The 17,528-nt window shown below is 30.1% G+C and overlaps 1 protein-coding gene across 3 annotated transcripts; it reads left to right on the top strand.

Moving 5' to 3' along the window:
• The first annotated feature begins 5,934 nt into the window (after nucleotides 1-5,934).
• LOC114309235 (uncharacterized) lies at nucleotides 5,935-9,510 on the top strand. 3 transcript variants are annotated; one of them, XM_082902420.1, is made up of 2 exons: nucleotides 5,935-7,042; nucleotides 9,222-9,510. In XM_082902420.1, exon 1 carries the CDS (start codon nucleotides 6,149-6,151, stop codon nucleotides 6,794-6,796), a length of 648 nt encoding a protein of 215 aa, XP_082758546.1. In that variant the 5' UTR covers nucleotides 5,935-6,148; the 3' UTR covers nucleotides 6,797-7,042; nucleotides 9,222-9,510. The 3 variants fall into 3 exon arrangements, with proteins under 3 accessions (XP_082758546.1, XP_082758545.1, XP_082758544.1); XM_082902419.1 differs by having other exon boundaries at nucleotides 5,936-6,927; XM_082902418.1 differs by having other exon boundaries at nucleotides 5,936-6,927; nucleotides 9,219-9,510.
• Nucleotides 9,511-17,528: the final 8,018 nt, after the last annotated feature.

Genomic DNA, 17,528 nt, shown 5'->3' with positions numbered 1-17,528 from the left:
ACCTCTTAATTAGATGAAGTTGTTATGTTGTCTTTAACTAGATCTGCTATTGTTTTTTTGGGAGATCATTTGCACCATAGGACATCTTTTATTGTTTAAAAACTGATGCATGTACAACTGATTGATTCATCTTTATTATGTGGGACTTCTTGTAGACAACTGATGGCTCCATTAATTAAATATTCTATCTTGCAGAAAGCTTATTTTAAATATAGAGTGAAGAGAATAAAACGTATTTGACCAAATGAAGGTTCATACCTGATGCTTAAAAGTTTCCCCATATATTATGATCATGAAGTTTTTTGATGAAAAAATTTGCAAGGTCCATGGCTTTTTTCATATTTGTAGAGGGTGAAGAACCTCCCTATACGGTTGAAAGACTTTGCAAGTGTGGCGTCCATGAGGGAAGAAATTAATGAAGTTGTGGCATTTTTGCAAAATCCTAGAGCATTTCAAGAAATGAGAGCCCATGTCCCTTAGGTATGTTCTTACCAGGATAACGAATAGCTGTGTCATTTTGCTTGTGAATTTGATTATGTGTAGTTGTATATTTTCATCTACACTCTTGGAAGCAATTGTGTCACGAAGTAATGATTCTAATCTGAGGGTTTTTTTTTTTATAAAATTTTTTAAAAGATAATCCGAAAGGGTTGGTTGTATGTTTTCACACTCTGAATGTTCTGTGGCATTCAGTATTACAATGAATGAAGTTCTGTTCCGCCATGTATGTATCTATGCATGGTTTTAAGTTTTATATTATTCGTTGAATTTGAACAGGGATATCTTTGTGTTTTATTATTATTGTTTTCATTTTTCTCCTCTTATGAACGATTTAGTTTTCATGATAATTGTAGTATTTATTAAAAAAATACTCATGTCCTCAAATATCTGACTACTAACTAGAGAATCAATTCTAGTTCTATGGTAAAAGGAAAATAGTATATGGTTAATTACACTTATAGTACTATTTTGTAATACAACATATCCTTTCTATTATTGCGAAATGACCACTGAAACTGTCAAAACTTAGCACGGGCAGCTTACTCAAGCCTAAATAGACATCTAGGAACAAACAGAACCTCGATTGGATTTTCGGTTAGAAAATTAGAAGGACAATTGTAAAACACAAGACTTGAAAAGCCCGTTCGAGAGGCAAAATTTTGAAATGACCACCAAAATTGCCAAAACTTGGCACGGGCAGCTTGCTTAAGCCTAAATAGACTTGTAGAAAAAACGGGATCTCGATTAGATTTCCAGTTAGAAAATTAGAAGGAAAATTGTAAAATACAAAACTTAAAAGGCCCGTTCAGTGGCTGAAATTGCGAAATGACCACCAAAATCGTCGAAACTTGGCACGGCAAGTTTGCTCAAGCCTAAATAGACTTGTAGGAACAAACATGACCTCAATTAGATTTTCGGTTAAAAAATTAGAAGGAAAATTGTAAAACGCAAGACTTAAAAGGCCCTTTCGGAAGGCAAAATTCCGAAATGACCACCGAAACTGCTGAAACTTGGCATGGCCAGCTTGCTCAAGCCTAAATAGACTTGTAGGAATAAATGGAACCTCGATTGAATTTTCGGTTAGAAAAATTGAAAAACACAAGACTTAAAATGCTCGTTCAGGGGCTGAAATTGCGAAATGACCATTGAAACAGCCGAAACTTGGCACAGACAACTTGCTCAAGCCTAAATACACTTGTAGGAACAAACAAGATGTCGATTGGATTTTCGATTAGAAAATTAGAAAAAAAAATTATAAAACACAAAATTTAAAAGGCCCGTTCGGGGGCCAAAATTGCGAAATGACTACCGAAACTGCTAAAACTTGGCATGGGCAGCTTGCTCAAGCCTAAATCGACTTGTAGGAACAAACGGGACCTTGATTGGGTTTCCGGTTAGAAAATTAGAAAGGAAAATTGTAAAACACAAGACTTAAAAGACCCGTTCAGTGGTTGAAATTGCAAAATGACCACCGAAATCGTCGAAACTTGGCACGGACAGCTTGTGCAAGCCTAAATTGACTTGTAGGAACAAACGGGACCTCGATTGGATTTTCGGTTAGAAAATTAAAAGGAAAATTATAAAACGCAAGACTTGAAAGGCCCCTTCAGAAGGCGAAATTGCGAAATAACTACCGAAACTGCTGAAACTTGGCATAGCCAACTTGCTCAAACCTAAAAGACTTGTAGGAACAAATGGGACCTTGATTGGATTTCCAGTTAGAAAATTAGAAGAAAAATTGTAAAACACAAGACTTAAAAGGCCTGTTTGGGAGCCAAAATTGTGAGATGACCATTGAAACAGCCGAAACTTGGCACGGGCAGCTTGCTCAAGCCTAAATACACTTGTAGGAACAAACAAGACGTCGATTGGATTTTCGGTTAGAAAATTAGAAGGAAAATTGTAAAACACAAGACTTAAAAGGCTCGTTCGGGGGCTGAAATTGCGAAATGACCACCGAAACGCATGGGTAGCTTGCTCAAGCCTAAATTGACTTGTAGGAACAAACGAGATCTTGATTGGATTTTCGGTTAGAAAATTAGAAGGAAAATTGTAAAACACAAAACTTAAAAAGTCCATTTGGGGGTCGAAATTGCGAAATGACCATCGAAACCGCCGAAGCTTAGCACGAACAGCTTGCTCAAGACTAAATAAACTTGTATGAGCAAACGGCACCCCGATTGGCCTTCTCATTACAAAATTAAAATCAAAATTATGAAATTCATATCGAGTTTTTTTTTTTTTTTGTCAATCTAATATTATTTTTTCTTTTTCATGTGACAGATTGACAATGGTGGAAGATAGTTCGGGCTGCATCAGAAGATTTGATTTTGTGTTTTTGAAAATATTTTGATATAGGATTTTGGTAAATGACTTATGGGTTAAATGTTTAGCATCAAAATATTTGGTATTGTGTTTTTACAAATATTTTGACATAGGATTTTAGTAAATGACTTGTGGGTTAGATATTTAGCATCAAAATATTTGATTTTGTATTTTTGAAAATATTTTGACATAGGATTTGGTAATAGATTTGTGGGTTTGATGTTAATAGTTTGTAAGTACTTTGGTATGAATATTTTAGATTGTTAGAGAATTGTAATTATATTTATTGGGATGTTTAATAGCTATTAATTTTGAATTATTATGAATGTATTGCACATGTATATTATTATTTACATTACATTTGTGTATATATTGTGTAGAGAAAAACAGGTGTTTTTGATTATTTTGAATAGGGAAATTATTAAAATCAAAATTTGTGCAGTGAATTTTTAGTTACAGGTGATATTTTGGTAACTGTTAATATATTTGGCGACAACATATTGTTTTTGTCGCTAAAAGTTAGTGGCTATTCCAAGAACTTTTAGCAACCAAAACTTAGTCATCACTAAAAACTTGATTTTTAGCGACCAAATTAATTTTGTTGCTAAATAGTACTTTTGGGGACGCATTTGTTTGTCTCTAAAACTACATAGCCTATCCAAATTTTAACCTTTTAGTGACAAATTAGAGTTTTATAGTGACAAAATATATGATTTTTGGCGATCATTTTTGCTTGTCGCTAAATGTCTACATACAGTAACAATTTGGTCGCCAATACTTTTAGTGACAGACCTTTGACGATCAATTGTGTACTTGTCGCTGATTCTTTTGACGATGAAATTTATATTTTTGACTATCAATTTTTTGAACATCAAATGTGCTTTTTGTTGTTGTGTCTTGTGCCAATCTGTGGGGGAGTATGGGTGTGGTAGAACCTCTTTTATGTTTTCCTTGTTTGTTAGCTAAAGACAATCAATTAGTCTCACCTCTGATGAGCCTTTTTATATTAACCACAAGTTATTTCCACCCACTGCCATGCTTCCCAATTACTTTTTCTGTTTTCAAAATTAAATCAAATCAAATAAAAAAGGAGAATTGTTACAATCCCATGGGTCTGGAGACTTTCCCATCATTGCGCTCTTTGATGTGCTATGTGGAAATTATCAGATTCCTCATAAGTCCTCTCTAACGCCTGCTTTGGTTCAGGCTTTGTTTTCAGCTTAGGAGCCCATGGACCCAAACTAGACCATCCAGTTCACAAGTCAATTGCTTAGAGATGTTTGATAATATGATTCGATATTTAAATATTAAGTGATAATTAATTAAGTTTGTGTGATAATTATAATTGATATAATTTAAAATTTTAAGTATCTTTTAAAATGTAAGTTTTTTAAAAAAAAATTAAGTTATATGAAATTTATTTAATTCTGACTAAATTATAAATGCTAAATATAAGTATCAGTATACACTATTATAAATTCACTACCACCACTACCACCATGCCACTCCACTACTGCTGTTGTTGCCCCTACCATCACCATGTCGCCGCCATCACCACCACCACGAAAATCACTACCGCTATCACTATTACCACCACCACCATATTACTATCACCACCATCGCTATCCGATATCACCACCACTATCATCATCATCATACCATCACCGCCACCACTAACACCACCACCAAAATATAAAAATTAAAATGTACAATTTGAAAATAATAAATTTTAAATTTAATCTTACACATATCAAACAATTTATTTTTAATTCGGCATTTAAATTTTTATCCAACAACTTTTTAACTTAATAAATTCAGCATTCAGTTTTCAATATTTAATTTTCAGTCTTCAACTTTCAATTTTCAGCTTTTTCAAACAGTAGGCTTTGTTTGGATATAAATTTGTAAAGAAAAAAAAAGTGTTACATTTCACTTACTTTTTATTTTTTTTATTTTTTTAAATTCATATTTCAAATACAACTTTGTTTAAAAAAAAAATATGACAACCACACCATATTTATAAATCATTTTCCATTCCAAAATTCCAAATCTTACACTACATGAAAATTCCATAAACTTGTCTGTATGAGTTTAAGTGTGTGTTGGGGAAGTTAGCTATTTTAGTAGGTTATTTTAGTTTTGACTATTTTAGTAGGTTACAATTTTTGTATTTAAAAAGATATTAGATTTTTTTTAGTTGGATGTGATATTTGTGAGAGAAAAAATAAAATGATTATAATGTGATATTTTGTCTTATTAACTATTTTTACCTATTTTATTTTATTTATTTTTTTTATGAATTTCAATAAAAAAATAACCTAAACCTAAGTTTCCAAACACCCCTGTCGAGTCAACTATATTTCCACAAAGGAAGTTGCACTGTGAAGCCTCTGAAGCTCCCTCGAAGTCTCTTTCCCACCTTATCCACTTCCACATAAGAAAGAGAAAATCACAATAAATACATGAATGAAAAATAAGATCTACATGCAGATCAAGAGATTCAAATTATTAATCTTTTAAGAATTTTGATCAATAAGTCCAATTCATTGACTAAGAGCATCTCTAACGGTAGTAGCTATTTTATCTATCTAAATATTACTATAAAGTATATATTTTATTTTGCCTATCAACTGTTTTATGTTTTTACTCCAACCATACTCTTTATTTTAGCTATTAATCCAAATACTATTAATTTTATAGAATGCCACGTCAACAACAAAGATGGAGGGAAATGATCCTAATGATTGAATACATTTTGCCTAGCGTTGAAGGCTAGCTACATGTAGCTAGTGAATATGAGTTGAGCCAAAATGCCTAATCATATGCCTAGTGCGTTGGAATTGAAAAAAGTGAATCACACTAGGCATTTTAACTAACAAGTATTATATGCCTAGTACATTGGAGATGCTCTAACTGTGTCTGCTATATAAATTATATCCAATTCAGAAGATAAAATTTGTTGCCATTTTTTCTTTTTTTTCCATTTTAAAATTGTCTTTATGTGACTGTATTTATCTAATTGTCAAAGAATCCCATTTAAATTTAATTATTCAAACTTAATAATTGTCATAATTTGTTTTAACTGGTTCTCTCTCTCTCTTTCTCACACACACACACACACACACACACACACACACACACACACCCCTCCACTGGTGTGAACTCTTCACACTTTTTAACATTTTGCAAATTTTTTTTCTCCTTCTACATTCAATTGTTTTTCATAACACACTCATGAAGTGTCCACGCCCTCTAATATATATATATATATATATAAATACTATATACTCAGCAATTTATATCCAAAAGAGTTGGATGTATCATGTTGAAGAACACTAGTCCCCAAAACTTCACCATGGAGGTCACAGTCATATCAGCTGAAGGTCTCAAGAAAACGCCCTCCTCAGCCGCAGCTCTCTTCTTCTCCCGCCGTCTCAGACCCTTTGTCACCCTCACTCTCCCACCATTTTCATGCTCCACCACCACCACCACCACCACCACAACCACAACCACCACCAACACCAACGGTGATAAGCTCAGCCACGTGTACAAAACAAGAATTGATGATCAAGGAGGCATAAACCCTACTTGGGGTGACAAGTTCCACATACCCATCACTGATTCCACCTTCTTCCATCAAAGACACTACTCCTTCATATACCTCCAATTGTACAACAAACATGTCATGGTGGGTCAGACTCAACTGGGTTGGTGTCAGATTCCGGCGGCCGATATTTTAGATGGGTTGTCACCGGCGGGGACTGTTCGCCGCCTGAGTTACCGGCTACGGAGCAGAGACGGTTCGAGGGCTCATGGGGTTGTTAATGTTGCAGTGAAGTTGGAGGGCTCTGTTTCTTTAACGAGGCAACAAAATCGTGATCTGACACAGTCGCCAGAGATGGGTTTGTGTCAGCCTGTGATGGGTATTCCGGTGGCTACGTCGCCGGCGGAGTCGGGTGTGCGTGTGTGAAGAGCAGTTGTTGAGTGTGTGTTCCAACTTGCAAGGGAGTTGAGGTGTCAACGTGTGAGCAAAAAGTGGGCCATGGTACACGATTGGACGAATCCAACGGTTTGGATACGCTAATGAATCATTACTTACGAGTAAGTTTTTTTTTTTTTTTTGGTCATATTTGATAGGATGTTGGTAGGGAGATTGAGTTTTGTACGGCTTCCCCGTAATCTCTGGAGCCAATTAATGGATGACAACTCAGCCAAGGTGGGTCCTCTTTTCTAATCAAGATCACCTCTTTACCTATCCTCCTTAACTTCCTACTTGTTGGGTAATTGAACCCACTTTTAGACCTAATTTCAATGATCCGAACCGTCACATTTTAAGATTTGTTAAGTATATTATACTTGTAAAAAATTAAGTTGATCGGATATCAAAAAGTATGTGTTCGAAAAACTGTTTATTAAATTTTTAAAAAAATAGATTTTAATTCGATGATCCGAACACATACTTTCTGATATCTGATCAATTTGATTTTTTATAAGTATGATATAATCAACAATTCTTCAAATATAAACGGTTCGGATTATAGAAATTGGGCCTAAAAGTGGACCCAATAACCTCACACATAGGAAGTCAAGGAAAAAAGTTAAGGGGGGATGTTGACTCATTTTTTTCATTCCTATCTGCACTGTTTATAAAAGGAAAATTTAGCCAAGATTCTTGTTAAGTGAAAATCACAACTTAATTTTATTTTGTTTCATAAGTTTTTTAAAAATAGTGTGCATAATTAAGTAAGTATATAACAAAATATTTTTTTTTCTTCAATAATATTATTAGAATAACATGTTACTGTTAAATAGAGTAACATATTACTGTTTACATCAATTTCAATGGTAATAATTTTTTTTATAAAGAACTTCATAGTCAACATAGATCTTATTTGATAGATCTTGATAAAACAATTATAAAATACTAATTTTTATTAAAAACCGATATTTAAATCAAAATTTATATTATTTTAAAGTTTAATATTTTGATAATAGTGGTATGTGTTAGACTTTTCAAGAAATTTTTTTTATACTTGTTCTTAATGTATTAAAGTTTTATTATGAATTCTGACTAAATCTCGCTTGATAAAATTATTAATACAAAAAATCAAATTGATCTACCATCTATTATCATATTATTATATCATTTTTATGTATAAGGTTTTCATGTTTTTAAGAATAGGCCTTTTATATGTTATAATATATAGTATTTGATTTGATCATGTGATTGCTCATATATCATCAATTTAGGCTCCGTTTGGGAAGAAAAAAGTCAGGTTTTTTTGGCTAAAATAGTCACAAAAAAACAAAATAGGCTATTTTAGCCATAAAAAACAAAACATCAAATCCAACGCATAATCATTACAAACCTCTCTCACAAAAAAAGCCAAAAAGCCCTTCCCAAACCAGGCTAAAATAGCCCAGGCTAAAAAAGTTAAAAAACTAAAAAGCCAACCCACTTCCCAAACGGAGGCTTAATTTTTTGTATTTATGCTTTAATTTTTTAAAACAATGCCTAAACACACATTATTATAGGTATTATTTAAACGTTGTCTTTTATGTTCTTTTCAACCTATCATATAAAATTAATGGTTTAAGTCATTAACATAAGTATAAATTAATCTCACAATCTCACTAATTTTATTTGTAAAATTGAGATCTTCAATTTTAATAACTCTAAACTTACAAGTGTTAGGGTAGATGAAAGAAGGATGAGAGAAGAGAATGTATTGTCAATTATACAGAGATGAACGATTTAAATTATCCTTAATGGGTCAACTTAATCGTAAAGTTGATACCTTCAACTTTGGCAAGTGTGGACTCTTCACTGTCACTCCATCTTTAAAAATGGCAGATCTCAACTTCAACCAACCTCTTGCTTTTAACCCCGAAGCTCTCTACTTCACCGTCATCATTGCCGGGAACAGTTGATGCCGGGAAAAACACTATGTATCGATGGCTTCAACAGTAGTAATAATGAAGATAACATCACCAGATCCCATTTTCTCAAAAAAAAATTCTCCTCAAGTTTGGTCAAACAGTTAGCAGAAGCGAAAGTTCAATGAAACTAAACACGTGTTGCATTGTCATTGGATAACCGTACACAAAGTGTTTAAGGCTCATTCCTTAATAATTTAGTGGTTGCTTCACATCCACTAAATTTTTTTAGCATATATATTTATTTGTATCAAATCAATTAATATTTATTAACATTTTGTCTTTATTTTTTTACTCACTTTTTTCATTTTTCTATACTTTTTTTTTTTGGATAATACTTGGTAGCTCGAAAATTTTTGTTCCGAATTGGCTCAAATATCCAAAACAACGTCGTTTTGGGTATTCTAATTTATTTATTTTTTCTTGTTTTCTTTCCTTCCCTCTCTGAAACAAAGAAGAAAGAGAGAAGATGCAAGAAAGAGAGGAGCAGAGAAGAAGGAGAGAAGGCAGAGGAAGAGAAGAAGGAGACGGTGATAGCGATGCCGGTTGGCGGGTTGGTGGCTCTCTCTCTCTCATATATATATATATAGATGTGTGTGTATGTATAGATCTGTGTATACACACAGATCTGTGTGTTGATAATGATGAAATCTGGTGTTGATCTGTGTATAATTTTTTTTTTGTAATTGGTGATATATATGTGTGTGTATAGATGAAGAAGATAATCTAGTGTTGATGATGATGAAATCTGGTGTTCATCTGTGTATAATTTATTTTTATTTTATTTTTTTTTGGTGATTGGTGGGTGTTGATGTCCCTAACTCCTTCTTTTACCTTCTTCTTATTCTTCATTATCATCATCTTCATCCTCTTTCACAACAATTTCAAAACAAAGAAAAGAAAGGAAAAAAAAAAAAAAAAAACACCAAAACGGTGTCGTTTTAGATTCGAGCCATTTCGGGCCAAACCTCTTTCGAGCTATGTAGCAGCTCCGTTTTTTTTATAAAAGAATAAAAAGGTATACTTATTTAAAACATTTCAAACATCTCTTTAATTTCATTAGTAGATTAATAAGTTAAATTATAAGGAAAAGATCACGATTTGAATTCTAAATATTTGAACTACACTATTTTTAAAATATATATATATATATATATATGAACCATTAAACCCAACTGTCGTGTTCAATAAGTCTCTGGACCCAAATTTGGATAAGATTTCTGTCTTCAATTGAATAAGGTGTTGTTTGTTTGAAACCCAACTGTCGTGTTCAATAAGCCTCCGTTTGGGAAGTGGGTTGGCTTTTTGGCTTTTTGGCTTTTTTGGCTATTTTAGCCTGGGCTAAAAAGCTTGGTTTGGGAAGGGCTTTTTGGCTTTTTGGCTTTTTTTGACTTTTTTTGTGAGAGAAAAATATAATGATTATGGGTTAGATGTGATATTTTGTTTTTTGTGGCTAAAATAGCCTATTTTGTCTTTTGTGGCTAAAATAACCAAAAAAGTCCCGTTTAACTCTTGCCAAACGGAGGCTAAGTCTCCGACCCAAATTTGGATAAGATTTCTGTCTTCAATTGAATTAAGGTGTTGTTTATTTGGAGAAATTAGAAAGTGAGACAAGACTAGAGGGTAGGATAGAATTTATATTTATTATTTGATTTTTTAATTTTGTTTAATAGTCCCTTCGGATTATTAATCTCAAATGTGTTGGATTATTGTGTCCCATTGGGGAGACACAAATGAGGGACAAGGGGGGATATAGAGATTAGGTAGTGAAATGACCATTTTGACCCTCTACTATTTAATTATGTATTTTATTTAGTAAAATTCAATAAAATTTAAAAATCTCAATTTAAAAATAAAATAATTTTATTTAATTTTTATTGATGTTTTATGTATTTAATTTTTTAAATAATTTTTTATAGATATTTTATTGAAGTTTTATTTTAAAATTTTGTTTTTAAATTTTAATCGATGTTTTATTTAACTTCATTATTTAATTATTATTATTTTTTAAAATAAATTTATTTAAAATTTTAATTAAAAAATAACATATATTTTTATTGATATTTTATTTATTTAATTTATTTAATTTTTTAAAAATAAATTTATTTAATTGTGTAAAAAATAAAATAAAATAAATTTTTATTTAATCTAGCTAAAAATAATTAAAATATTAAAAATATGTTTAATATTGTTATTACTTAATAAATAATTGAAAATGGTAAAATAGTTAATTGAGCATTTATCTTTCTCTATGATATCCCAAACAAACATAAGATTCATATTCTATCCGACCAAATAGTCTTTTCTTGACATCTAATCCATGATTAAACAAACATGGAATACATATCATATCCAACCAAATACTCTCAAAACTATGAATCCCAGAATTACAATCTAATGGATTTCAATATCTCCTTATTCAGTTCGTCCACACAAACACACCCTAAAGGGTGTTGTGAAAATTAAATAGGTGTCCTGTAAAGCAAAATTCTATGTACACACCCTCTTTTGTATCATATACATCATTGGTTACAATATTTTTTTCTTTGATTATAACTTATTAAATTGTTAGTTATAATATATTATGATATTGGTTATGATATAAGAGTTATTTTGTTATATCTCATATAATATTTGATTATAAATTTTATATTTTTTTAGTTACGACTCTCATAGTATTAAATTATGTCATTTATAATAATCAAACTCACAAATGACATAACTTGCATATAGTATTACCCGTACTATAAAATATATATATGGAATAAATCTAAATCGCGTGTTAATATTTTTTAATAAAATTTTTAAATTTGTAGTAGGAATTTTTATTGATAAATCTCATTTAGAAGTGTTCTGACCCAAAAAGTCCATAAAGGAATTTTTTAACCCACTTAATTCTATGTATTTATACTTTTATTCCATAAAGTTCTTTTTTTTTATTTACATTATTTTCTTATACTCTTATGCCCTTATATTTAATGTTGATATTTAATATGGAGAGAGAATGGAAAAGACCAAGGCATATGAAATTTCATACACAAATTAGATAACATTGATATTATTATTTTATATTATTATATAATGTGAATATATTTTTAATTGACGACACATTAAAAATAATGTGAACATTCGCTCTCATTTGATGTGAATATATTTTCAATTGACAGCACATTAAAAATAATGTGAACATTCTCTCTCATCTGATGTGAACGTTCATAATACCTTTCCAAAAAATTATCTCTCATCTAATGTAATGATGTGAACATTCACAATATGTGAACTTTCTTATTTTTAATTGATAACACATTAAAAATAATGTGCACATTCTTTCTCATCTGATGTGAACGTTCACAACACTTTTTCGAAAAATTCTCTTATCTAATGTAGTGATGTGAATGTTCACAACATGTTAAATTTTTAATTGATAACACATTCTTATTCACAACATGTAGTGATATGAACGTTCACATTCGTATGTTTTAATATGCATATTCACATCATGTAATTGACAATACAATGAGAAAAATTCATTGCAAATTAATGTGAATATAATAATATGAATATTCATGTCAATTACATGATGTAAATATTTACATCATATAATTGACAATACAATGACAAAAATTCATTTCAAATTAATATAAACATAATGACAATCAACATCTTGATGCATGAGAACTACCAAAGCATAATTACAATTAACATTAAATATCAACATTAATAGGGGTGTGAGAGATTGGAGGTATTTTAGTCTTCTTACCTTAAATAGGATCTAATAGAATAATCAAAAAGAATATGGGTTGAATGGAATAAAACTTTTAAAAAGAAGATTTATCAAAAAAAACACTTTTTATAGTATTATTGTTCACGTTAATTTATAATGATTTTTTTTTTTTTTCTTTTTTTTTTTAAACTAAAAACCCACTTCCTCAAGTAAGGCCTTTGTATATGGATAATGATAATTGATGAACAAACATAAATCTTGTACTCAATTTTCGTATAGAAAAATGTCACCATTTATCCTGTTCCTCCTTTATCCTCCTTTTATTTCAACTAATCGTCGCACATAATTTTAGCAGTATTAATATCCATGTCATTTTGAATGAGTTTTCTTTATGAAAAAATTATGTTTATAATTTTTATTTTATTTTTATACTTTGTATATTATGTGGTGTATCACCATATGATAAAAATATGAATAATAAAATTTATTCAATATAATAATAACACATGAGATTATATAAATAACAAAATAATATAATCATCGCAACATTGTTAGTATTCAACATTCTTATTTCTTTACTCAAAAAAAAAAAAAAAAAAAAAAAACACACCATTTTTTCTTTGTACTCAAATGTATTCTTAACTGCACAATTGTATCTCCATATTGCCGTGTTTTGAAATTTTAAAACTAACCTATAATTTGGAATACATTAAATACAATAAATATAAAATTTTAATAACAGAATCGTTGTGTTTATATCTTTTTGCAAAAAATTGATAATCAAAATATAAGGTAAAATCACCTCTCTACCTACTTCTCAATAATAAGTTTATTTAAACTATTTATACCTTATAAGTTGTAAGTTGAAACTACAAGCAATTCCATAAGTTGTACCAAGCAATCCGATTGTCAAATGTTTACCGTCTTGATTAAAAACCGTTAGATACTCTCGAAATACCATGTAACATTATCTATATAATATTTTCACTACATAAGAAACCACAACACACATTAAACCAATCATTCCTCCTACCTACTTAAAAATGTAAATCAACATTTGTTATATGTAAAAAAAACAGAAGGAAAATGCATTTTACCCCCAGCTGGGGGTGACACCCAGTGAGGTGTCAGCTGGGGGTTGGTCCGAAAAAAACAGTTTTTCTTTTTCTTTTTCTTTTTTTTTGATTTTCGACTAGTGGGGGCGCGCCACGTCACTGGGGGCGCGACCCCCACTGGGTGTATGAAGCAAAACCGAAAAAAGAATTCATACACTACATAAACAATACCATATATTGTTGTCATTACCCATTTCATAAACCAATTTGAGCATTCATATTTTGTAGTCATTTGGCATGTGGGTTCGGCATGGGATGGGACTGTTTTAACCATAAAAAGATAAAATAAATTTTTTAGCTCCAGACTAAAAATTCTCATATTCAAATCATAAACATTATATTTTTTTCTCACGAAAGTCAAAAAAACTCATTCCAAACAAGACCATTTTAGCCCCAGACTAAAAAAATCAAAAAATCATAAAGTCAACATACATCCCAAACGAAGCCTTTGGGCTTGTTCGGTTTATATCTCAAAATACAATTTTTGAGAAAAATGTTCAAATTTTTTGAATTTTTTTTCCAAAATTATTTTCTCTCTTTTAAACATCAATCAATCACTTTTTCTCTCTCTTCTCTCCTTCTCAATTACTTTCTCTCTCGCACATATCTGCTCAATTATAATAAAATATCAAATCATCTCACTCCTAAACTCTAAAATTATTTTCAAAATATATAACTAAACAAATTTTAAAAAAAAATCTAAACTCTTTCTCTAAAAATATTTTTTTTAAAATTTATCTTCAAATATAAACCAAACACACCCATTGTTTTTGAGAATTTGTGTTTTTGTCTGTCTTTGTGCGTTTGGTGGATTGACTCTGAAAAAATAAAATATGGAGCATTTTGGTAACCATGCTAAAAAGTTAATTTTTTGATTTTCAAATTTTTTAACTAAAAAAGTCAATTTTTCTATCCAAAATAATCCAAAAAAGTCATCAAAAAAGTTAAAAAGTTAAAAAGTTAATTTTTTACAAACTTTTCAAAACACTCCTATGTGTGTGTTGTAAAGTTGGAATGTTTGGGAAATTTGTATGTTTGGTTTTTTTTTATTTTTTTCACTAAATGACAAACTTTTTGGAAAATCAAAAAAAATAAATTCAAACAAAAAATATCACATTCAACCCCATAATCATTTCAGTTTTTTTCTCACAAACATCACATCTAACCACAAAAAAAATCCAACTATCTTCCCAAATATTAAATTTTTTTTCTCCAATAAAATCCTACAACTAAAAAAACCTACATAAAACTCACTTCACAAACACCCACTAAATATGTGTGTTGTAAAGTTGTTTTGTTTTGGAAGATATTTTAATTTTTTGAATTTAATTTCTTAAAAGTTGAATTTTTTATTTTTTATATTTTTAGTAAATATTTTTAAAATTTTAAATTTTTTTAAATGTACCTTACTTAGATGTATCTAAAAAATAAAATATTTGTGAAAAAATATTTTAAAAAATTAATAAATATACAAAAATACGAAAAATATATTAATTTTTTATTTTTTTGTATTTTTAGTATTTAATGTATTTTTTAAAGATTTTTTTTCAAGAAAATTATATTTTTTTAATATATTTATGTTAGATGTATCTAAAAATTAAAAAAAAAATACTTTAAAATATTTAAAAAATTCAATAAAAATATAAAATATAAAATATAAAAAATAAAAAAATAAAATTTTCTAAATTTTTTTTTAAAAAAATCCAAACTAAACAAAGTAGCTTCCCCATGGTAGTGGAAAATATGAGGGGCGTGTGTGTGTTCGTACATGATACGTGTGTGTTTATAGTCCCAATTTCCAGCATCGTCGGCATTAAAGACAACTTGTCTAATCTTTTAGTGTGGCTATGTGTTTGTTTTTTTTCCTTTCCTTTATTTATTTATTTATAAAAGTATTATAATATCTGTGGGTTTTCTCAAAATAATTGATTACCGATCAGATTTAATCCAATTCATGAGAAGAGATCCATCACTGAAGCGCTCAATAAACCTAGTCACACGTCACAAAAAAGCTTAAATTCCGATTAAATTCCAACACAAAGGGCTTGTTTGGTTTGATTTTGGGAGATGAGTTTGGGAGATAAAAAGTACGAAAAGTTGTTTGGTTTGGTTTTTTTGGAAAGATGTTTTGGAAAATTATTTTGAGAGAGAGTTTTGGAAAAAGTGATTGATTTGATGTGTATGAGAGAGAGATTTGTTTAGAAAACTTGTTTGGTTTACAAGTTTTGAAAAAAAAATTTGGAAAAATTTGTTTGGTTTGAGTTTTTCTGAAAACTCATTTGTAGAGAAATTTTCCCAAAAAGTTTTGGGAAATTCAAAGCAAACGAACCCAAAATCTCTGTAAAAAAAGCATACCCTAAGATTTAGACCTGACTCACCTCTATAAAAAGGCAATACATTGTCCACGAGCGCGTTACTCTTTTCGAACTACTACACACAATTTACTAAAATATTTATTTATGTTTGGTATAAGAACATCTTCAACTATTTACTAATTTTTTTATTAAATTTGAGTTAAAAAAAAAAAAAGATAGATTCATCAATCTGATATCAACTGTTCCAACGATGAATTGTAATTTTCATCAAAAGACAGGGGGACGTGTGGGAGGACGACCGGCCAATCAACTGACTGGACAAGGAAACTAAAATTCCGCGCCCCCCCAGCCGGTCACTTCCTCTGAATGCTCTGCTGGTGGGGTTTCTTTGGCTGTGATGTTTGGATTTGGTGAAGGTTTTTTCTGTGTTAAAATTAAGGCGGTGTTTGGATTGGAGTGTCTTTGAATGAGTGAACTGGGTTTGGTTTGATTTTGATGAAGGTGTATGAGCCGTTTGATTTGACTTAGCCGAAATTGTAGGCGTGATTGAATGAAAACCCAGCAAAAAAAATCTTCAAGATTAAATTTATTCTGAGTTTTGATAAAGAGAGAGACTTTATTGGAAGCTGAGTTGAAGAGAGAGAAGCTGACTTTGAGGTGATGATTAAGAAAGCTAGAGATGGAGGAAAGGAAGAAGATTTCTGAAAGATTGTTGAAATAAATTTCTGGGCACTGAATTTCCCTCTGCTATCATGGATTAATGTTGAATTTATTGTTAGTGTCACAAAAACAACCAACTTGCCAAGCCAATTCGCAGGCAAAACATGGCTATAGCTCTACATTTTTCTATATAAACCGGACGACTGGTGGGACAATCAGCAGAATATTTGGTCGGTTGTCTGGTGGGATCCATTTTCAACGTAAACACACAGTGAAATAGTGAAATCTGATCTAACTCCTCAATTTGGTGAAAGTTTTGGCCCATTCTTAATTTGATATCTTTTTTATGAAACCGTTGAAGAAATAAAAACTGTCATTTTTTATCAAATTTAAATTTAATGATCCGTTGAAGATGGTCTAAGCAGAGCATTAGCTTTCAACACTCGGCATCATAAACCACACTCTGTGCATTTGCAAATTATTATGTAGGAGAAATTATCATTAGTTTTGTTAGGATAAAAATAGTAGAAAATGAAAGAAATAGAAAAAAATTATATTGTTTTGAGTTTGTTTAGCATAAAAATAGTGGAAGTTACAAGAAAATTAATTTTTTTGTACAATTCTTAATAGCATGGTAACTAATTTTATCGTTTCTTATAAAAATTACAAGAAAATACAAAAAAAGTTAAAATATGTTATAAAAGTAGTTAGTTATAATTAGAATTCCTATTTTCTCGTAAGATTTTCATCCTACTCAAATTTATATAAGAAAATATATTTTACTTTCCTTTTATTTTCTTATTTCACTCTTTATCATTTTCATTTTCCATCATTTATTTCTTTCTAATCAAATGGAACCTCAGTGATAATAGGAAAAAGTTATTATAAATTCATAAAAAAAATTATAATTATAATTATTAATATTCATAAAATTTATCATTTATTTATAAT

This window comes from Camellia sinensis, chromosome 13 (assembly GCF_055761805.1).
Source record: "Camellia sinensis isolate YWXY chromosome 13, ASM5576180v1, whole genome shotgun sequence".
NCBI classification, from domain to species: Eukaryota; Viridiplantae; Streptophyta; class Magnoliopsida; order Ericales; family Theaceae; genus Camellia; species Camellia sinensis.
This window is presented reverse-complemented; position numbering and strand designations above follow the sequence as displayed.